The sequence below is a fragment of the Cricetulus griseus genome, chromosome 6 (genome assembly GCF_003668045.3).
Source record: "Cricetulus griseus strain 17A/GY chromosome 6, alternate assembly CriGri-PICRH-1.0, whole genome shotgun sequence".
NCBI classification, from domain to species: domain Eukaryota; kingdom Metazoa; phylum Chordata; class Mammalia; order Rodentia; family Cricetidae; genus Cricetulus; species Cricetulus griseus.
In genome coordinates, this window is record NC_048599.1 from 106,985,115 (window position 1) to 107,007,968 (window position 22,854).

At 41.2% G+C, this 22,854-nt stretch overlaps 1 protein-coding gene across 1 annotated transcript in view; it reads left to right on the plus strand.

The window, feature by feature from the left end:
• Stk39 (serine/threonine kinase 39) overlaps nucleotides 1-19,420 on the plus strand; it is a 269,282-nt gene extending 249,862 nt beyond the window's left edge. The window contains exons 17-18 of the mRNA XM_027420256.2: nucleotides 9,452-9,516; nucleotides 17,881-19,420. Coding sequence (XP_027276057.1) covers nucleotides 9,452-9,516; nucleotides 17,881-17,955 — 140 coding nt within the window. The 3' untranslated portion in view covers nucleotides 17,956-19,420. The remainder of the gene's footprint in view (nucleotides 1-9,451; nucleotides 9,517-17,880) is intronic.
• The last annotated feature ends 3,434 nt before the right edge of the window (nucleotides 19,421-22,854 follow it).

Below are 22,854 nucleotides of genomic sequence, written 5' to 3' on the forward strand. Positions count from 1 at the left end.
TTGTCTCCTAAGCTTACTTTAAAGACTTTGGAATAGATCGGAACTGAGAAACAAATCACCCTTAACATGAAGATAAAGTGGGCATCCTTGTTGAGGCAGTGCTATACGTGTAACAAAGACTGAGCTCTCGAGTAGGCAGCTGGCCACAGGTGTAACATATCTTCTGCCTGGAAGGCTGTGGCCACACACTAAGCCCAGAGTCCTTCGGGCTTCCCTGGGCTTTGTCTGGATGCCAGATGGCATTGCCTCAGTCGGCTGCATCGCCTGTAATTTAGGTAGTATTCTTCATATCAGTGTATTTGCTGTCTCATTAATTTTAACTTATCCAGAGCTTTTTCTGGCCCAGAAGCCAGAAGGCTGAAGCTCAAGCTGTGTGTGGAAAATCCTCCCCATAAAATACATCAGGGTAAAACGAGAATGAAGACGAAAGTTCCCCCAAGTTAAATGCTGCTTTCCAGTTTCCTGTAACACATCTCTGCTTGATAAGTGCCTTTCTACTCTTGTAGGGTTTGACAAGGTTGTAAAGACAACTCTTAACAGTCTTTCTTTTTTAAATCAAGTGATTTTACACATTGAAAGAGATTGTTTTTTCAGTCTTTCGGATAGACTAGATTGGACAGCAGTTTCTCTGGTTTGAATGAGTAGCACTTGCCTGGGAGTCTTCCCTCTCAATGACTGTGACATTGTCATTTAGACAATGGCTTCATGTGTGTGTGTGTGTGTGTGTTTGTATTTGTGGCACACATGTGTTTATTACTTGTTAGTAGACAAAGTAAGGGGTTTTATTGTGATATTTTCATATATACATCATTATCGTTTGCTTTAGTTCATCTCATTCACCTACCTTTATGCTTTGTGCACACGTAGTCCTGTTAGCCTTCCCAGAAATATGTTCCTGGTGTCAAACTCCTATCTCAGAATTCAGTCATCTAGCATAATTAAATAAGCATTTTCTGTTGACATCAGAGAGCTGAGAAAGCCTTTCTTGGTGTCTCTAGAAATCAAATTTGGATAGATCCCCATGTTGTATCCTACCTTTCACAATGCAGTCATTTCCCTGTCTTCTCTGCTTAATTCTACTCAAACTCAAGACCTGCAGCACGTCGAAAATCCTTAGTGTGAGACAAAAAAAGTTTATGCAGCTGGCAGATTTGGGGAGACTTTGTAAGGCAGACTAATGTACTCGAGCTCTTTGTATACCTGTGTAGATATGTTTTGCTGTTTCACTGAAAAAGCCAAAGGAAGATCTCACATGCACCCTTTTGTGAGGAGACACCATTGGTTCCTTAACAAAGACAATACAAGTTCAGCATTAGAAAGTAGCCAAAATAATCTAGCAAATGTGCATGTGAAATGTGGTCTGTGAAGGAAGTGTAAATTAAAACAATACTATATTAGAATGGCCCTATCAAAGACTCAGCATACTAAATGCTGGTGAGTGTCTGAGAAACTAAAACTCTCATACACTGCCAGTTGTAGTTCTTAGAAAAGTAAGTGTGCACACATTGGGTGAGCATGCTTTTCCACTTTGGGGTAACTATCCAGGCCAAAAGAAAGATGGGAGGGGAGGTGTCCCTGGTAGTGTGTGCAGACATTTGCAATCCCAGACTGTGGGAGGTGCAACCGGAGGATCAGAGATCCAAGATCCACCTGGAATGCACTTTGATCCCTGTTTCTAAAACAACAAACAGGGAAAAAATCATCTGTTCCGAAACTTCTATGTAGATATGGATAAAAGTTTTGTTTTTGTAGTGGCAAAATTCATAATCAAGCCAGATTTCCTAGAGGTAAACACATAAACAAACCATGTTCATGCACTGGAATACTGCTTAGAAATAAACTATTGCTCATGTTACAGCATGGATGGGTTTCAAAAATATGAGGTATGAGAGAAGCCAGACAGAATGAACACATAAAAAAAAAAGATCCCACTTATATAAAATTCTAGCAAATGAAAACTAACCTATAGTGACAGAAAACAAACCAGTGTTTTCCTGTGCAGAGCCTTGAGAGGGTCGGGGAGGGGAGGAGTTACCAAGAATACAGGGTCCCTAGTGAGAGTGGTAGATGTGTTCATGTTTTCCATTTTGGTGGTGGTTTCATGAATATCTGAAAATTCAAAACTCACACTTTCCACTTGAAATGCATGTGGTTTATGTTACAGCAGGTTCATTTCAGAGAGGCTGTGTGACATACACAGATGTCCTCACCGCTTAGCTTCATACACTGGTGTCAGAAATGATGTTAAGACCAGTCTTTGTTTAAGACTTTAAAGGGTGTGGTCTTGTTGAGCACTCAGAAAAAGCTACATTCCTAATTTAGAGGTTTTCAAGGCTAAAGGCCCAAGCTAAGATACCTCTAGAATTTGTCATATTCTAGGAAGCAAAGGCGGTTTTCTTCTGTGCATCTCCCAAGCAAATCCCCTTCGTTTCTCTAAGGAAGTGATTGACTTCCGGCTGTTATCTCAGATAACACTCTCTATTCTTGGCAAGTGTGACTTAGCTATCTTCTCTCGAACTGTGCTTTTGTTTTTTTTTTTTTGTTTTGTTTTGTTTTTTTCCTTTGCTCACCTTCATTTTGGAGAGGAATGTATAAGAATATTGGTCTATCACTGCCATTAGCAATATGAGGTTACAACCATATTGATTATACAATTCCATTGCTCTGAAAGTCAGCAATAATAACATAATGACTATTGGACACCTCCATTACCATTATTGTCAGCCAGTTCATAAAATTTTACCTTCCACACACTAAACAAAATTCAGGCTCAAAATACCAATCTTACAGTTGTATTTTAAAAGGGAAGATCTGGTACCAAGCGGTTTTGATATGTCAGATGATTTCAGATTTCCATGCCCTCCCTGCCCAAATTAAACTAACTGGAATTGACCTTAGAGAATTCTTAGAGAGAATCATGGCTACATGTCTCAGTTCCTACTGTGTCCCATGAATTTCATCCTCTTACATGTAAGTAATAAAGTACTGAAGTGTGACATCTTGCTTGTCCTATAAACTGATACTTGTAGTACATGTAATATCCTAGTGGCTTGTAGAAGTACCACATTTTCTCACTAGAATTTTAATTGGATTAAATCCCAAGTAAAGTATTTAATGTGGTTATTTCTTACTTTCCTCCAATATTTCTTTTACCATTTTTGTACTGTCCCAGAATTCTGTAGTGGGAGGTTCCTTCTGAGTTCCACTCATGAGCAGAGCCTTCAGATTTTCCCAGACAGAGAATTTGTACCCAGGTAGGTTTGGTGAGAAGTGTTTTCAAGATCAACAGCTGTGAGGAAATTAAGGCATCCTAATGTGGAGGAATTAAATTGTTCCACCTAGAGAAAAGACCCTTAGCAAAAGGATCTTTCAAGACAAGAGGATCCTAGGGGTCCTACAGCATTGAGGCTTTGAGCATTGAGCATCCTAGGGGCTTTCTTACTCTCATGACCAGTCATTGAATGCATGCAGGTTTGGGGAAAGCCCGGACCTGGCTAAACCAGTTCTCTGGCCTCAGGAAACTACCAAAGTTTAGAGTCTTCTGCTAAGAGTAGCCCCCAAGATAGTGGCCTCTGTGTGTATTCACTATAAAGGGGTGAGGTTGACACTGAGCAAGAGATCTTATCAAGTGGGCTGTGGAGGCCTAATGGAGACGACAGCTTTCCTTCCGAGCTTGAAGCCATCAGACGGCCTTCAACAGAACATTAGCAAGCCAAAATACTTGTTATCAGGCTCACCTGATCAACACGGAGTTCTGAGCTAGCTACCATCTTTGCTAAAAGCTATGTTTTACCTCACAGGGAGAGAAGTGATGTCTCATCTTTGTAAAAAATTGAAAGAAAACCAGCCAGTCTTTAACAACATAGTTTGGTTAGTATGTGATACCTGACACTCATCTGGGATGAGCCAAGAGTTCTTGTATTTTCATTTGCTTTGGGAAACAAATGGGCATATGGTTCAGGAGACATATGTTTTTTTAATTTTTTTTTATTTATTTATTAGTTCTAGTTAGGGAACAAGCTTGTTTCACATGTAAGTCCCATCTCCCTCTCCCTCCCCTCACCCCATCACTCCTCCCCCACCCCCAGCCTACCTCCCACCCCTTCCACTCACCACTCCCCAGGCAGGGTAGGGCCCTCAACGGGAACTCTGCAAAGTCCACCAAATCTTCCTGTGCTGTCCTGGGCCCTTCCCCATGTGTCCAGGGCCAGAGTGTAAACCTTCACGTGGGATGGACTCTCAAAGTCCCTTCTTGCACCAGGGAAAAATACTAATCCACCACCAGAAGCTCCCTGGAGTGCAGAGGCCTCCTTATTGACATCTGTGTTCAGGGGTCTGGATCAGTCTTGTACTGGCCTCCCTGACAGCATCTGGGGTCGATGTGCTCTCTCTGTTCAGGCCAACTGTTCCTGTGGGTTTCCAGGAGATACATTTATAGACACTCTATAATAATAGGAACAATGCTTCTGTCAGAACCTCTTAGCCTGGGGTTATTTGGAGTCTTATAGCCCCTCCAAACTTGCATATTAACTTTCATGCAAATGATTCTGGGGAGACAGCCTATATTGTGCTTACTAAATGTGGCTACATGCTAGGATATCAGAGATCTGTTTGTCGTTTTCATGTGTTCAGCACAGATTGGTGTTTCCCATCAGGCATTTGGAAAGTAACAGGAAACAAGATGTTGCTTTTGTAAAACTCATTGTGAGGTTTTAAACTCAAATATGAGGTTATGTAGGTCCAAAAATAATAATCCATAAATATTTAGCATGTCTGGGTTGGTAAGTAACATAGAAAGAAAAAAGTCCTGGCAAAAGAGATATGAAAGGAGGCTGTTGAGGTGAAGGAGTGTGATAGCACAGCCAGGGGAATTAGTGTAGAAACTGGAAGAGAGGGAGGCAGGCTGTAGATGGCCTTTTACTGACAGTAGAGGCAGTGGCAGGCTCAAGGTTCTTTGTAGCGGCCTGCTCTGAATGCTCAAAGTCAATAAGGAGGCTGTTGTGAATAGAGCAGGCACAGAGAGGAGAGAAGAGGGATAAGGTGAGGGTTACAGCTGGAGGCCTGGTCAGGTGGGCTTTGTAGACTTTGCAGGGGCCATGATTCTGTCGTGACCTGGAAAACTATAAAAGGGTTTTAAGAAGAAAAGTGGCACCAATCAGCACACATAGTAACAGATTCAGAGGAGGCTGGCTTCTGGGGCCAGAGCTGGAAGCAGAGAGACCATCAGCTATCGGACAGATAGTAAGGAGAGATGACCATAGCCTGGTGGAGTGGCTGTGTGGTTACAACTCATCCTGTTCTATGTGTACAGACAAAATTATAAAACACACCGTATAGGAAAAATAAGAGCTTGTCTAGGTTACCATTGCAAGATTCAGGATAGGAAGTGGCAAAAGTGATGCAGGAAAACTGAGTCAGACCTCAGTAGAGTCTAGACTTTAATGAGATGGTGTAATTCAGAGGCAGCACATTCTCATTTGTGACCTAGATTTCCACATAAATAATGAGTGGGAAAAAAAAAAAAAAACACCTTGAGCAATAAAGATTGAAGACAAACCAGCTATGGCAACACAGACGCCCTGTGCAGATGGCACAAATGTGTTAGCACAGTGAATTCCCAGAAGTACTCGAGCATAGAGCACACAGAGGCACAGTGACCTTACTCCACGTCAGAGAGGACGCCCAGCTCTGAACAAGAGGCTGGATCTGAACCCAGGCATTCTAGCTGGGGAATTTAGATTTGTCCACACTGTACTTCATTGCATCACATGAAGCCAAGAATCTAGGAATGTAGGGAAACTGCTGAGATGAATCTCTTATTGCAGCATGAGTTCTAATTGGTCTTAATATAAAAAGAGTCGGATATAGTGGTAAATGCTGAAAGGTCAGAGGGACAAAGGAGCAAGCCACAGCCACACCTTACCTCGCCAACTTCTCAATTGAAAAAAGGTTGAGCTCCTGTCTCCTCCCATCTTCTATTCCTCTCTCCACCCAGCGTATCACTTCCTGACTGTCTGTACAGACCTCCAGACATCTATGGATAGCTAGTGGCCTGCTCCATCCTCTGATCTTCAGGAAAGTTTTATTTGTTAGAGCACAAACAAGGTATCATCACCACATCTTACCTCATCCTGATCTGGAGTGTAACTGGCCATTGGTTTCACATCAGTTTTATAGTAGCACCCCTACTCACCCCCCTTTTGTCCTCAGAGCTGGGTTATCTGCCTTCCTTTTGCACTTCTTGCTATTTTTCTGCATCGGCTCAGTGTGAGATCAGAGATGCAGTATGTCTCTTGAATAAATCATCAGTTTGAAGCTGTCACTTTGTCAGGTGTCCCAAGGTCATGTTTGTCTTATCTTAAGACTTATTCGTGACGGCCCACCAAACTTACTGATCACTGGCCCTCTTTTCCCTATTAGTGTTAGGTCAGATTAAATTAACTCACTATCACACAAGCATCAACACTGTATTAGATTGTTATCAAATAATATGTTATCCTGAGAGAAAAGTGCACCTCTTGACTAATTACTCAGAATATAATCATAGGCTATAAATACCCCTTAAGTCACCATTAATTCTTTAACTATGATGAAAGTATGGAGAATTTGAGGAGCACAAGGAATTCATAGTGAAAACTGTCTGGAGAAGGCCTGGCTTCATTTACCAAACAAGTATATCCTTGGCCTCCTGGATACCAACAGATTTCCCTGACAGTCTTATTTCCTTCTCTGTTTAGACCCAAGGAGGTATTGAGCATAGTTTCCGTGTGGGCCATTAATGATGTTATTACAGTTTGATAAGTCACAGTGTTTGCTATACCTTATGTCACATGTTACAAAAAGAAATGGAAATACAAACTTAATCCTAACAGATCTCCAAGTGAGAAGCAAGGGAAAACAGAAACGAAGGCTTAAGAGGCACAGCCCTTGGGTCTCAGTGTGTCCGGTTCCCCAAAACACAGAGAAATTCTTAGGACTGAGTTCAGTGGCCTGGGGAGGAACTAAGAGGCAAACTCAAAGAGGAGAATAGTTTGCATCAAAGCCAAAGACCTGTGTTTTATCTTGAGAAGTCTAGAGGGGCTTAAGTTTAGTTCTTGGCCGAGGAAATGGGCTTTGGAAACTACAGAGTCCCCCAAAACAGCAGGTTCAGTGTTCTCCAACATGGGTGTGCAGCCCCAGAGTCACAGACAGCCTACCAGCTCTTCCTTCTCCACTCACGTTCCAGGTAAGGAACGTTTTTATTTTTGAAATCCAGGTGCACAGTCAGGAGAAGGGAGAAAACAGTGACACCCATCTTTTTAATGAGTATTGCTGCTGGAAGAGAAATTAGCATCACCCTGGATTTTCTATGATGTCAGTTAAATGAAGGTGTTTTATAGCACTTTACAACAAATTAGAATCAGCTAAATTGAAAATAAGCCTAGCAGCTGGGTTAAGTAATCAGGTAAGTGGCCAGTTTTTGCTATTTTTGCTCTGAGCTGAAGACAGAATTTGAATTTCTAATGTCCCAGAGGAATGGGATTCACACTTGGGTCCTAGGGTGATTGTTTCAGATGCTGGCAGCCCATGCCTGCTCTTAAGTCAGTATACAACCTGCTAACCACTTCCCTGGAAGTTGGCCCTCATGCACGTGTTTGCACAGCAGAGGGCTATGAGTTAATGCAGGAGAGCAGTGTGTTTGGCTGAGCTTTAGAGAGCAACCTGGAAATAGATGACCCAGAACAACGAAGTAAATCAGCCACATTAGCCAAGAGAGCCCGATGAAAGGACTAAAATTCATGTGACAACTTTATAGCCACTCAGGAAATCAGCCCAAATCAGTGGGGCTATTAGAACACTTTTATGTCTTAAGAACACAAGTGCCGTCTTCCCTTTCTGTAATTTGTGTATAGTCAGAGTGTCCTGACACAGTTAAACACTGCCTTTCTTTGGAGGCAGTGTTTCCTAGCTGTGACTCTCACTCTGTGAGCCAGTATTTCTTATCCATATCACTGATGATTTTGTTATCTGGAATCTTTTCATGAAGCTCACCAGCCTCATGGGCATCAGTAGCCTGGGCTGTGATCAGTCGGTGTTATGTCTGGTGCTTATATCCGGTTGCCTGTGCTAACAGAAGAGGAAAAGAGAAAGAGATGAGAAGGGGAGTGGGCATAGATAAAAAAAACTTGAAATCTTGCACATTGCTCAGAATGGAACTAGTGAGAGGGAAAATTTTGCTTATAATTGTGATTTATAAAGAGAAATAGGCCGTATCAAATCTGTAAGTTTCCTTGTACCCTCCTTTACAGCTAACAGATTAAATGAAACAAATCTGCAGAAAGTCCTCATATCCAAGTTGATGTCTGTCAACCAGAAGGAAAAACAAAATTTTCACATATTTCCTTCTCTCTACTTGAAACTCGTAGAGTGTCTCTATGTCTTCTCAGAAAAGTCCCAAGTCTCAAAAAATGCAGGAAAAGAAATTGATACCCAGCAGCTGAATCAGCAGTTAGGTTTTCTCGTGACATAAAAATGACAAACAGAACACCCTGCCCTGTTGTTTTTGGTTTTGTTCTGTTAGGAGTCTCTTCCCTAAGGTTCCAACTGGACTCTCTGTAGTTTATCCTAGAGATTTGGATGTTACAAAAATAAAATAAACAGCTTTCAGTTTTCATCCTTTTTGCTTTTTGATAGTTCTACTCATAGTACTACTCAAAGTAGTACTTTGAATTAGAATGGCAACTGGGAAAAGTCTGCCTTCTGTACCACAGCCGAAGATCCAGAGACCAGGGCCAGTGTCGGATGGATCTGTTGACAGTGAGACTAGATCTTTGGTGCCGAGCTCTGCACTGCCAGCCTTAGTGCGTTGACCCTGGTCCGCCAACTCGGGTGTTGTTCAAGGTGACACATCACTGTAGAGACAGATTTCTGTGCCCTGAAAGCGTAACGACCTGCCTGAGTTGTAAAGGCTGTTTGCTATATTGTGTTGCATGATAAAACCTGGTTCAGAGAATTGAGTGAATTTATAGGCCAAGAGTTCTAACGTGCTGACTGGTTATTTCCCAGGGAAGTTTATAACGAGCCTCTCCTCTTCCGCACTGCCCTCTCCTGGCTAATAATTTTCTTAGTAATGAGTTTTTAGAAAAACCAGCCAGTTGAGGCTCAGGAGCTGCTATCATTTTTACTTTCCATTAGAAAGTAATTTCGAATTTTATTACAGGAAATGCAGGGTTGATGTACAGCGATTAATCCAGATGCACATACGTAGGAGGTGGCAGAAATGATATAAATGGTTTCAGAAAGTGTCTGTATGAAAGTAATTTGGTCATTTATATGGACTTTGTAACGTCTGTGAAAGAAAAGATTTTGCAGTTTATTGCATCATTAGTCAAATTTTCCAAATCATTGATGTGAAAACCCAGAGTTATTGGAAATAACTTGGACACTGTTTCTCTGTGTTTATATTTTACAGTGGCTGCTAATTTACAGAAGATTGTAGATGACCCCAAAGCTTTAAAAACATTGACATTTAAGTTGGTAAGTAGGAAGGTGGAGACGGAAGTGATGTTTTTGTCATGCCGATACCCGTGAAGAATAATCACCTCATTCCATACACATAATTTTGTTGCTGCTAGATTTGGGGAGAATCACATTTTTTATTCATTAGTTGCCTCTGCCACATTGTGAACGTTTTTCTGGAAACTCTTACTTCGTGAATGTAGGTCATTCTTTCCTCATCATACTTCTGTGAGTGGCCCTTTGAGACCCTCAAGGCCTGTGGGTACCATTTTGCTCCAGAGCCTCTTTCTCTTGCATCTTGACCATACAGACAAAATTAAGCTGAATTCAAATCAGCACCCTTTCAGAAGGTTTCCTGAGCCAAACTGGGTACTTCTAACTTTTAAAAATAGAGTCTGAGAGTTGTGTAAATGGTTCAGGTAATTGGAAATCTTGCTGAACAGCCCACTGAAGGCTACTGAATAAAGATACAGCATTTCACCCCCACACTGAAATCATGCCACCACATTTTTGTAAAGACTGTTTGTCCTAACAGTTTTTATGCAGTAGGGCATACGAACAGGGAGCATTCTGGGGTGACTGTGAAGCAAGTGCGTAGTCTAGATCATGGAGACTGATGCATTTCCAAGAAATTTTTAGCAAGCAGTGTATCAAGGCAAAAATAAATGACTCATTTAAAAACACAAATTAATCATATCAAGGGCCAGTCAGAATGCCACAAGTAATTTAAGATCTAGAGGACCAACATGTGACTATGCAAAACTAATACTGATGGCCTACCTTCTTTGTTGATCCTTGTGAAAATCAAATGGAAAATTCTTGTGGCCACAAGTGCTTCATGAATAACCACAGTAAATGCAAGTTAATGAATTTTCAATGTTTTGCTTCTCATCTCATTTCAGGAAGCTAGGATGTGTTATCAAATAAAAACTCAAGGGTGTTCACAGAATGTATCTGGTAATAATAGAACATTGTATTCACTATAGAGCTCTACAAGACACAGAACTTGTCTTTGTGGCTGTCCGATGTCTCATCTCTACTGTGTTTAGAACTCACCTGCAATTTTGTGAACATGTTTTATTTATATGAGAGCATGTGATGAGAAACTGATACCCCCTGTGCCAGCATTTCAAACTCTTCTAATTTGGGTGGAGCACTGTCTGAAAGACATTTTCCCCATTTTGGACGTCTAGACAGAGACCATCATTTGAAACTTCCATGCCAATTCATTCCCAGCACCTGTGAATTTACTTCCTGTAAAACAGTAGTGATGGTATCCGTTCAGGAAAGTTGTTCTGAAAGCAGCTACTATAGTGAAAGCAGTAGGAGCTGCAACGCTCTCCCATCCCTTCCTCTGATTAGCTTTTGGGTTTCCTGGATGATCTCCCAGTTCTCTCTTCTGTGCTCTGCACCTCGGTAGAAGACACTGCTTTGCTTCCTAGGACATCTTCCTAACAGCTGTTCCCCAGTGCCTAGCTTACTGTGTGCAGAACATCAGCTCTAGCCAGAGTAGCCTTTCTGCAGTTCCAAAGGGCTGTACAGACGGGAGTGGCTCCCTTCCGCCCTCATCCCTGATCATGATGCAAAAGCCATGTCTGATCCTATGCCCTGTACATCTGCTGCACTTCCCCTCTGATGGCCGGACCCTTTATGTCTTGGAAGTCTTGAGACCTGGTGGAGTCTACTTTCCCAGGATCACACAGTAGATGTTGCAGATCCAACTTTGGTCTAGTTGAGAGCCCACATGTCTTTCAGAGGCAGCACCTAAGCCTTTGCTTTCATGGATTCCTTTGAGAATTCTTCTTTTGTCCTTCTGGATGTGTTTATTTTGCTTGAGATGGGGTCTCCTCTGTACCTTGAAGATTGAACAATGCCATATAGTGCACAAGAGGTCCAGGAAGAAGATCTCTGCCTCAGCTAGATAGGTAGCAGCGTGTTCTCACGAAATGGAAAATAAACATATTTCCTCCAGTGGTAGCTGGAGATGTTAAATAAAACCAGTCTCAAGAATGGCCTTCTCTCCCTGTCTTCACTCTCTGTCCAGTTCTTGTTAAAGTCTGAGGTTTCTTTGTTGTTAGCAGCAGCCAGCCAGATTGAGACCCATTCCACAGAACTCAGTTGAAGCGTTGGCAGCCAAATAAAACTCTAAGGATTCAGATGCGTTGGCCTTCATCTATCAGTTTGGCTATTTTGGTTGAAGAATAAAAATAAAAGATCAAAGTGTTTCAGCAGTGGTTTTCCTCATCAGCTGCTGCTGCTGTGGTTCAAGGTCTTTCCATCTCTCAGCTGCTTACCATGATTCCAATTCCAAGGAGAATGTCAGGGGAAATTGCCTGGAGAACAGGGAGGGCTTACTACAGTGTTTCCTTACCTTGCTGGACTTGGTGGCATTGTTATTTAAGAAAAGTGGTGTGAGAGAGAAAGACGCCATGCGATGGGGTTCAAGCAGAGGGTTTTTTTTTTTTTTTAATTAGGGAAAGGGATCATTAAGAGGGAAAGGGAGGGGGGAGTCCATCTTCCAGGGACAGGAGCAGCCGGAAAGAGGAGAGAAGAAAGAGGGGCAGAGAGGAGGAGGGGGAGAGGAAGAGAGAGATGTGAGGTGGGCAGGGCCATTTAAAAGGGAACATTGTGATTGCACAGGTGGTGCTCTTAGTGGCTGCAACTGAGGGCATATCCTGTCAGAACCCAAGGACAGGCCAATACAGATGCCTGAATACTAACTCATGGACCTGTAGGGGTACTTTAACTCATGAGCCTGTAGGGGTACTTTAAAAAAAAATCCCAATTCCCAGGTCACTGTCCAGGTTCTCTGCTTGTAGAACTTTGAGGGCACCACTTAGTGATGCTGGTATTTCACCACAGCTGGAAGCATTCTTCCTATAGATTGATCAGTTGCCATTTCACCACCTCTACCACCACCACTTGGTTCACCTTTTGTCCTTACCTTGTTATTTCTAATCACTTAAGAAACCATTAGTATAAATGCCAGTGTTGGTGTCTGCCTTTTATCTGAAGAGATAAGAGGCAGGCTGACCTCAATGAGTCCAAGGCGAGTCAGGGCTACAGTAAGACTTGTGTCATAAGTGAAAATAAACTAATGAAGTTGGACTTCACTTTTGCCCAGTCAGCTCTTTAACCTTCTTTGACAGGTATGGTTTCCCTGTTGTCATGGCCTGGGCCAGGGATCAGCCTCTTCTCTCCTTTTAAGGCAGTTCTCCAGCCAGGAGGTCATTTCCGCCTCAGTGGCCTGCGACCTTGAGTTTGACACAGCCACACTGCTGTAGAATTGTTATTTTTTTAATTAGCCACCCCAAGGTTTCATAATGTAGGTGCATTTTGCTGCTTTCAATGTGGGGTTTTAAAAATTGCATTAGTGAAAATGTGAAATAAGATATATTTAATCTGCCTTTGAGAAACTATAAATTGGAGTGCATGTAATTAACATCCAGTTGGTACCCATTTACATGAGCATTATAGATTTTAGTTGTGAAATGTAATAACATGTACATCGCAGATAGAGATCTCATAAGCATTTTGATGATTAATAACTAAAGGGCTCATTTCTAGGGGTTCTCAGCGTAGGTTTACTTGGAGGATGCTTGACTGCATTATTCCATGAAATGTGGCTAAAGTGAAAACAGAAACAGATGAAACTATTGAGAGTTTTTCAAAACCCTTACTGCAAGAGGACAAGGGTGAGAACTAAGGGACTCAGCCCGTTCAGAAGGTCCATGTGGCAGCCCCTGTTTCTTGTTCTGTCTAAAGCAAAGGCTGTCCAAATGTGGGCCAGACAGAGACCACAGAGTGGGCTAGAAACATTCTTTCAGGCCCAGGGCACTGGGGCAGATGGAATGTGAGTGGTGCAGCCTTGGTGGTGGAGGTGTGTAATAGGGATAGGCTTCAAAAGCCTTTTCTCATGTCTGGTATGTTCTCTCTTCCTCTTGGTTGTTGGTCAAGATGTAAGCTCTCACGGGAAGATTTGATGGACTTTGCAGAGCCCTCGTTGAGGACCCTACCCTGCCTGGGGAGTGGTGGGTGGATGGGGTGGGGGTGGGGGAGGAGGGATGGAGGTGAGGGAAGGGAGAGGGAGAAGGGACTTACATGAGAAACAAGCTTGTTCCCTAACTAGAACTAATAAATAAATTAAAAAAAAAAAAGATGTAAGCTCTCAGCTGTTCCTGTCACCATGTCTTTGTCCTGCTGTTAGAGACTAACCCTCTGAAACTCTAAGCCCAGTTAAGTGCTTTTCTAATAAGTTGGCTTCTTGATCATGGTGCTTTGTCACAGCAATAGAAAAATAACTAAGACAAAGACCCACCCCCACCCCCTGGTCTTGATTTCTATAGTGGCTGTACAAGTTTTCCATCCCAGTGCATAAGACTTGTTCTTTCCCTATATCCTTATCCACAACTACTACTGTTTCCTTGATAATGGCCATTCTAACAGTGGTGAGATGAAATCTAGAAGCAGTTTTCATTAGCATTTCCTTAATAGTTGAGGAGGTTCGAAACCTTTTCAGATATTTACTAAGAATTCCTTCTTTTGAAAACTATTCAGTTTGCTAATCCATTTGTTTATTGCATGATTTAATGTTTTGTTATTTAACTTTTACAGTTGTTTGTGTATTCTTTATATGAAATCCTTGTCTGATGCATAATTAGCAGTTTATCTTTCTGCCCATTCTGTGCGATGTCTCTTCAGTCTGGTAATTACTTGCTATGCAAAAATTAATTTTATAGCATCCCATTTGTCAGTTCTTTAAAGTTCATTTTGAAGCTGAGGTGGAAAGAGTCTAGGTTGGTCATGGGCATTTATGGTTCCCTGTGACCCTCCAAGAGGATTCTGGATGTCACAACACTTTCAAGCACTACTAAGATAGCATTGCATTGCCTTTTCCACTATGTTGGCCTTGGTACAGAAGTCCTGATAGGTAAATCTCACAATGTTGCCATAAATAAAGGCAGAAATGTCAGTCCAGACTTCTAGTTACATCTCATCTCAGTAAGAAGACAAGTCGGTTTCGCTTAAGACTGTTCCACAGGGAAGAATTCTAGTTTTGTTAAGTTTCAGGTTGAGGACATGTCCATTCAATGTTCTGTGTAATTAAATGGGGACAGACACTCCTTTGGTGTACAATGGAAGTACAGTGAGGAGCTTTGGGGAAAGCTCTCATGAATAGCTAGTTGCTTGCCAGCTAAGACTCTCATTACCCTCCCACCTAAAAGAAACAATTTTTACCAAGAAAAACTGACAAATTATTGTTACCAGATTCAGCTATTTAGCAGACTTTTTTTTTAATGAGCAAAGTAAGATTGACACTTTAAAACCTGGCATTATATGTTGTTATTAATAAATTGGAGTTTTCAAATGGAAATGGGATTTTAGAAAACTTATTATCTATTGTTAGTTGGTAGTTGCCCCCCCCACCCCGTACTTACTGGCTTTTCCAATTGCTGATGGACCATATTAATGAATACGGTTTGTTTACACTGTATTACATTCATATTGTGTAATGAAATAACCTTTAGAAGATCTATAAAACTGATGGTGCTTAAAAATCATACACAGGTAAAGATCCACTCAAAGGGCAAAGGGGACCAATGGATTTTAATGGAACGTAGCACGGAAAGTTCAGTGCTCTTGCTTCAGATTCCATGCTGTAGCTAACCTTTCAGAATCACCACTGGGGAAATTTGGGTCTTACAGCAGACAGTATTTGGAAAAGCTTTTAAAAATTCTCTCCGTTTCCAAATGCGTGTTTGTGTGAAGCTGGGTTTGAGTTGGGATACTTCAGAGTGAGCAGCGCCGAGTAATAGAATAAACTCGGAAGTATATATAAGAATCCAGCTGGCATCACTAGGCAAAATGCCAAAGAAGTTTGCCAAGTCGCATCAGTGTCCTCGGGGTTTTGTTATTGTTGCTGATTCTTTGTGGGAGGTGGTGGGAAGCTATTGTTTTTCACAGAGAGTTTTATATGTTGCCATGTTACGAGTTCATCATTAGTTTTAATGACCCAGTAGGCAAATATTTTAGAATTGTATGTTTTAATTTTTAAGATAATATAATAAATATAATAACCTACATGAACAAGTTTTTAATGTAAGGTTTATTTTGGGTTTTGGGACCTGAACCCAGAACCTCATACATGATAAGTAAGTGAGGTACCACTGAGACATAGCCTCAGCCATCACTGTGAAATATTTTAAACAGCATTATTTTAGTAACATCAAAATATTTTTAGTTTTTTTTCTTTTTATTTTTCGAGATAGTCAGTACAATGAAAATATCCCACATAAGCATATTTTTTGGAGTCTTCCATCTTTTCTTAATAGTAAATAGTGACCTTGTGTCATAAAGGTTTGGAGTCTGTGTCCTGGCGGGGCCTGGGTCCCTTGACTCTGAGTGTCGGACCGTGTGTGCATGGTCTTCTTGGTGCTTTGTAGACTGAGAAAGGGTGAGAGGAGCTGAGCACAGCATGGGTTAGGGGCAGCAGGCTTCATGGAAGGTGCCTCAGTCTTAGAGGAAACCACAGAAAGGCTTTGTCCAGGAAACAAGGACATCTGTCTGCTAGGCCAGGCAACAGAGTGGGAATTTGGAGAGACTCCCTGTGGGCCTGCTTCAAAACTGTCCTTCCTGAAGGACTTCATAGTTCTCTTTCCTTTCAGGTCAGCTCAAGCACTGTGGATATTTTGGTTTTATTCGTCTTCATTTCGCCAAATCTTGCTATTCTTTTTGTCCTGTCTCTGAAGTAGCTTTGAAGTGCCTGATGGGCTTCAACAATAGCCAGTGGGATCATTTTGTCACCAGCTGTGGCAGTACTTTGTCCTCAGCTGCTGTCACTCACCTGCCTACTAAACCTGTGGTTTCTGCTGCCAGTCAGTGAAATTAAGAAGAGCCTCACGGGAGGGAGGGAAAGAAGAGGGAGCGTGTCAGGGGCAGAAGAAAGAACAGCTGTAATGGAACAAGAAAGTAAGGGGCGGAACTGTTTCAGTACTGATGTGACAAATGCCACGAGGAAGTGTCCCTGAAATGGCTGCTGTGCTACACTTCCTTTTTGGAACGGAGGCAAAGCAGAGACTGGAAACTGTTCTTCATTGAGTTGCTTAACTGTCAAGGAAAGTTAGAGGCGTCGTTGGACAGGCGCAACATAGATTCCTTGCAGTAAATGCTGCCTGATTTTTACCTGCCTTCAAGGCACTGATTTGACATCAGCATAATTTACACTGAATGTTATATTAGAGGCAGTTACCAAAATGTCTCCAAACATTTAAAACGTACTTTGACTATATTCTTTCTTAATGAAAAATGATACATTTGACAAAGGTAGGTTTCATGTACTGCTGTTTGAACGCAATGCGTGCTTAGCAGGTTAGTGGTGGTGTTTGCAAAGGGTTATAAGAAACTATTATTAGTTGAAATCATTTAGCATATTTTATGTGACCCTTTGATAATAAAATTTTGTCAGTCCTAGTCATTGGCCAAGCAGTACTTTATTTATCAGCCAATAAGACAAACACACACCCATCAACCCCCTCTTTAGCATTTCTGTAATCTCCAGTTTTGATCAGTGTGTGAGAAGGTGAAGAAGAAACTTACAAACAGTGATCTCCCCCTACTGTGTGCGTCCACGTGTGTACAGGTGCTTGTATCCATACATGAATGGGAAAGAAAATAACAAAATAGGATTAATGAAATGATCCCAATAAGTAGTGACTTACTTTCAATATCTTCTGATCTTGAAGTAATAGGAATAATAAAGTTTTGACACACTATGATTTGGGCTAACTTAACTAAAATGTGTTAAAAATAATATGAATATAATTTTGCTGAAGGAAAGAATTCTGTTACAATGCTATCTTAGTCATCTTTTGCCGAATCAGACATATACTTCAGGTCATGAGCTTAGGAAGAGGAAATGTTTACTTTCACTACCAGATTTGAAGGTTCCAGTCCACGATTGGTCAGTCCCATTCATTGATCCTGGTCTGTGGTGGGGTAGTGTATCATACTGAGAATACATGGCAGAGCAGACCCACTAGTCCTATGGCCAGGAAACAAATGGCAGGGAGAAGTGGGCTGGGATCTCACTTTTCCTCTTTAAAGGCATGTTCCCATGCACCTAAGACTTCCCACTTAGAGGCTGAGGCAGATAGAATATGAATTACACCCATAAGTGTATCTGGGCATGGTCCTGTAAAAATGAGTAGCCATCTCTCCACACCTCCGTTCTTTAAAGGCATCAGGGCTAGGTTTCTAACAGCATTTGCCACCCGCAAGTCAGTCATTCCCTGGCATGGTTCTCGGCGGTGTCTCCTTAAAGAGGAGCCAGTGACCTGCGCAAGGTTCTGAATCTAGCACTGACAGTTTCCTCTTCCTCTGCAGGCTTCTGGCTGTGATGGGGCGGAGATCCCCGATGAAGTGAAGCTGATCGGGTTTGCTCAGTTGAGTGTGAGCTGATGTATGTCCCTTGCCGTCACCCTCATCTATCATGCCCCGCCTCCGTTCCAGCCCCTTCTTTGGCCCCTCCTCCCCCACCCCCTCACTCCCAATTCCCAACAAATAAGAAGATTGTGAAGAGGCTGGCTTCGACGAAGTGGGATAAAAAAATAATAATAATTTTTAAAAAACCTACAGCACTCTGAGTTCTGCTTTATTCTCCAGCAATCCACAGTATGAGAACAGGCAAATGCTACAGCTGCACAAAACTGTTGCTGATTTCTTTCCAGGAGGCCATTTAATATTCCTAGCAGTCGATTTGGCTTGCCCGCCCATAAGTGAGGAGTCTGAAACACACTCAGGTGGTCCTATCTCTTGGTAACAAAAGGAGCCTCCTATCTGAAGCCTTTTCTCCTTCTATTGTATTTCTGTTAAATACTTTAATTGTACATCTGACAATACTGCCTCTTTTATGTTGTACTTAGAAATTAATATACTTATACAATTAAGATTTATTAGCCAAACTTGAATTCTAGTTTTAAAACTGACTGTGAATTTTATTTTTCATATATTTATGCTTTGCACACCTTAGCTATGAGGGAAAGAAACGGTTTTGATTCCATGCTTCTTGCAGTTGATCTCTTGTTATTTAAACAAAATTTTCAGATCTATCTTTGGAGTATTTGTAACTTCTAATTTTTGAAATGACTGAATTAAGAATTTGGATGTTTGCTCTTTTGGTTTGTTTGCCTAAAATCCAGTCCACAATCCAGTTGTCTCCTGGGAGAGGGAGGTGCCTTGCAAACTTTCATATTATGAATGTGCCTGAGGCTGCTTTATTCTGGAATAGTCTCAGATCTAAAATCCGCACTACATAAGGTGACATCCTTAACTTCTGCTTCATCGGACCATTTAGAATACTGCGAAGATGCTGCCGTTCTGTTAGACTGCTCACTGTACCCCTGTCTCTGATTTGGCTCTCCGGAAGGGTGGCATTTGTTGTTTTTAAGATGACAGATGTGACAGCATCAGAATCAGAGTTTTACTTGAAACTCTGCAGATGCACAGGTGGTATGAAAAATAATAGGAAGGGTTTCGTGCAATGACAAAAGGTAAAATTGCTGTAAACGTTCAAGAATAAATATTTCCAACCCAAGAGCCTTCTGCTTGACTATGTATTATGAACCTAGTAAACCTTAGGATTTTCAAATTTGGAGTCTAAACCTTCAAGGAGGTGGGCTCCCAGGATGGTACCATTGCTCTTTCCTAGCTAACCCTAGATACGGCAGCTCTTTAATGTACTTTAAAAGCAAATATATATTACTAAGGAAAGAAGTTATTTATAATTGCCTTGTCATAATTGTTAAGGTGTCCTAGAACCATTTGCATACAATTTAATGTAATTCCATTCCATTCTATTGTTTACACAATTACTCAAAGATGACTGCAAAGGTAAAAGGAAAATAAAAGTGTATTGCACAGTGCAGTTGCGTCTCCTCCTTTTCATTCCTCCTCCAGCTGTCATCAGCATCTCCGCAGTGCAATTCAACACTGTCCTAAGATGCCTAGCATGCGCTGACTAGTAAGAAGTGCCCCGAAGGAAGATTGTCATGTCTGTGCAGTCACAGTCACAGAGCATAGGTTTTAACTGATTGAAACATTCACACTCCATATAGACAGACGGTCTTTGAAACCACTGGGGCATCAAGGGACAAGAGAGAACAATTCCTTCCAACTACTTCGCCATTCACAGTAGTACTAGGAATACTGAGGAAAATCCAGACGAGTTAAGTGACTTACCCAGGGCACTCCAAAGAGCTGCTTGCAAAGCTGGGCATTCTCGATCCCAGTTTCCTGACAAAGAACAAATTCTTCACCATTTTCAGTACAACTTGTGAGTGTGAATAGCCCCAGAAGTTGAAGGTAAGTCCCTATCGCTGAAGACATCACAAACTTTGGACATAGGGCACGGAGGATTTGAGTGAGAATTAATCTCAAATCATCCTCTTTGGGGATTAGCTTTTATGATGCTGGGAGGTGCTATACAATCCGCTAAGGGACGAAATCAATTGTTAGTCATGCCCAGCTGTGACAACTGTTGTGAACCACAACAATGACCAGCATGGCAGGCTATCCCTAAAGGTACAGCAATGACACCGACCTTTACCTCTCTAAGGGTACTCAAGGTCCACTTAACAGGTGGGAAATGATGCCTGGTACTGTAAACTGACATAACACATGGCTAGTGAGGTCATGAATCTTAGAGAAGAAACCTGTTTCTGCAACATTGCTAAACCAATATATCCAATCTGCATTCTAAATACTTATACCCATAAATAAGTGTAGCTCTCATCTCTCATCAAAGAAGCTTCTTTGTGGACAGAAGGTGATCATTGCAGAAAGCTACTAATACTTAAAATGCAGGGAACAGCTGACTGTGGGAGGTCCTTTGCCCTGAGTGATGTATCTTATAGCTCCTGTAACTAGGTTTCAGAGAATGAACATCTTAGAAGAGGGGACAGAAAGATTGTCAGAGCCAGAAGGCCAGGAAGTCTCCTGTGAGATTGTGCCTTCTAGCTGTGGCAAGGAAGCTCCTCATATGAAATGTCAACATGGATACCTGAACAAGACATGAACAATTCCAACACCAGTTGACATCCTAACATAGACGGGAAATCTCACAGGGCCCTAAGATGAAGAGAACTACAAGCAATTAACAACTGCTGAGAGAGGGCAAATTAGTTTCCTCAGAGATGAGCCCCCGACTGGTTATCCAGTTTATAATAGTGAGCATCATGTCCAGGCAACACAAATGGACTCAGCAGATTAACTTACGTGGTTACTCATTTAGATGTTTATGTGACAACAGTTGTTAGCAAAGGGGGTGACCTTGGGATGTGGAGAGGGAAGTAGAAAATGTAATAATTACATTTTAATTAAATAATTAAGAAGAAAAATATATGATGAGGCTTTCATAGTCTCTTAAAATGACTAAAGAACTTTTGCACTATGATAATAAGTATCATTTAATTTCTGTATCCATACCCATATTGTCATGATTTTCCTAATAGTAGTTGGGATAGATTGGATACATTCACATAATAGGGTAAAGATTTTAAAGCACACAAATTCAGGATGAATGGACAATAAAGTTTCTTAACAAGCAAAGGTAAAATTGGAACACAAAATTCATCACAAGAGTTTACTTAGTTGGAAAAATACACAGATTTGAACTAATTCTCCCTAACTAATACATTGCCTCACTACCAACAATGCAAAGGTTTATACAGAATCATTAATCAATGTGGTACTTATAAAAATTCCAAAGTTCAGCTGGGCAGTTGTGGCACACACCTTTAATCCCAGCACTTAGAAGGCAGAGGCAGGTGGATCTATGTGAGTTCAAGGCCAAGTTGGTCTACAAAGCTACATAGAGAAACCCTGTCTCAAACAAACAAACAAACCCAAAAAACAAAACAATTAAAAAATAATCTTAAAACTGGTATAGAAAAACAAAAATTCAGATAGTCATAACAGGCTAAAGTGTCATATTTTCTGTTTTCAGTGTTTGTTATGAAGCTTTGATCATTTACAACCTAAGACCAAACCACTATGAACACAACTAATCTCTTCTGATCTCAAGAAGCTAAGCAGGCAAGGGCCTGTTAATACTTGCATAGGAGACAAAGCTGTGATAATCCAAGTATTATTGTCCTGTCATAAAATAGACCTACAGCTCCCCTTCCCCACCCTAAGCAGGGCAGAGATCCCAGAAATAAGCCTACACACAAGTGATCAACTTACTAAAAAAAGGATACCACAGCATACATAAGAAAGGACTGTGTCTTTGGTGAAGGATACTGGGGAGATCAGACTTACATATGCAGAAGGATGCAACTGGATCTCTTTTCCGCATGATATACAATACCAGCTATATATGGGTTAAGATTTAAAATCTAAATCATGAAATTGTAAAATACCGGGTTTGGGGATTTGCCTCAGTGGTAGAGCACTTGCTTAGAAGGCACAAGACCCTGGGTTCGGTCCTCAGCTCCAAAAAAGAAAAAAAAAAGAAAAGAAATTGTAAAATAATCTCTGGCATTGGCATTGACCTTGGTAATTAGTTGTTTGGGTGTGATATCCAAAACTCACTAACATACACATGGGCATGCGCACATACTCACAAGCAGAAAGAAGCAAATTGACTTACATCAAAATAAAAGGTTTCTACACAGCAAAGGAAATAATACATGAAACGGTGACCAATAGATTGGATGACAGCATTTGCAAACCAATATTTGCTAAGTTAATATCCAAAATGTATAGGAAAGAGTTAGAGAGATGGCTCATTGGTTAAAAGCAATTGTTACTCTTGCAGAAGACCTGAGTTCAGTTCTTAGCAGCCACATGATGGCTCACAACCATCCTTAACTCAGGTTCCAGGGGATCCAACAACCTCTTGACATCTACATGCACCAGGCACTCACATGGTACATATACATACTTCCAGTATAAACACTCATGAAATAAATCTAAAAATAAATGTATATGGAGAACTGCATAGAGCTGTGGTAGTGCATTCTGTAATCCCAGAGCTCTTAAAAGACAAAGACAGGAGGGTCATGAGTTCCAGATAGGCCTGAGATTGAATTAATAGAATTCCTAACTGTTCTCACCACACATAAAAATACATGAAATATTTGAAAAGATAGATGTATAGGTTATCTTGATTGTAGTGATCAGTACACTATGTATATCAAAATATGTACACCTTAAATATAATTTCACTTTCAAACATAAATAAAGGAAATGCTAGTCACATGCAAATTGTATTTAAGTAGGAATTTCTGTTGTCTACTGGTAGGAGCCAGGAATTGCAGGATAATGAGTTTTATTTGAAGAGGATTTCCTAAAAGTTGT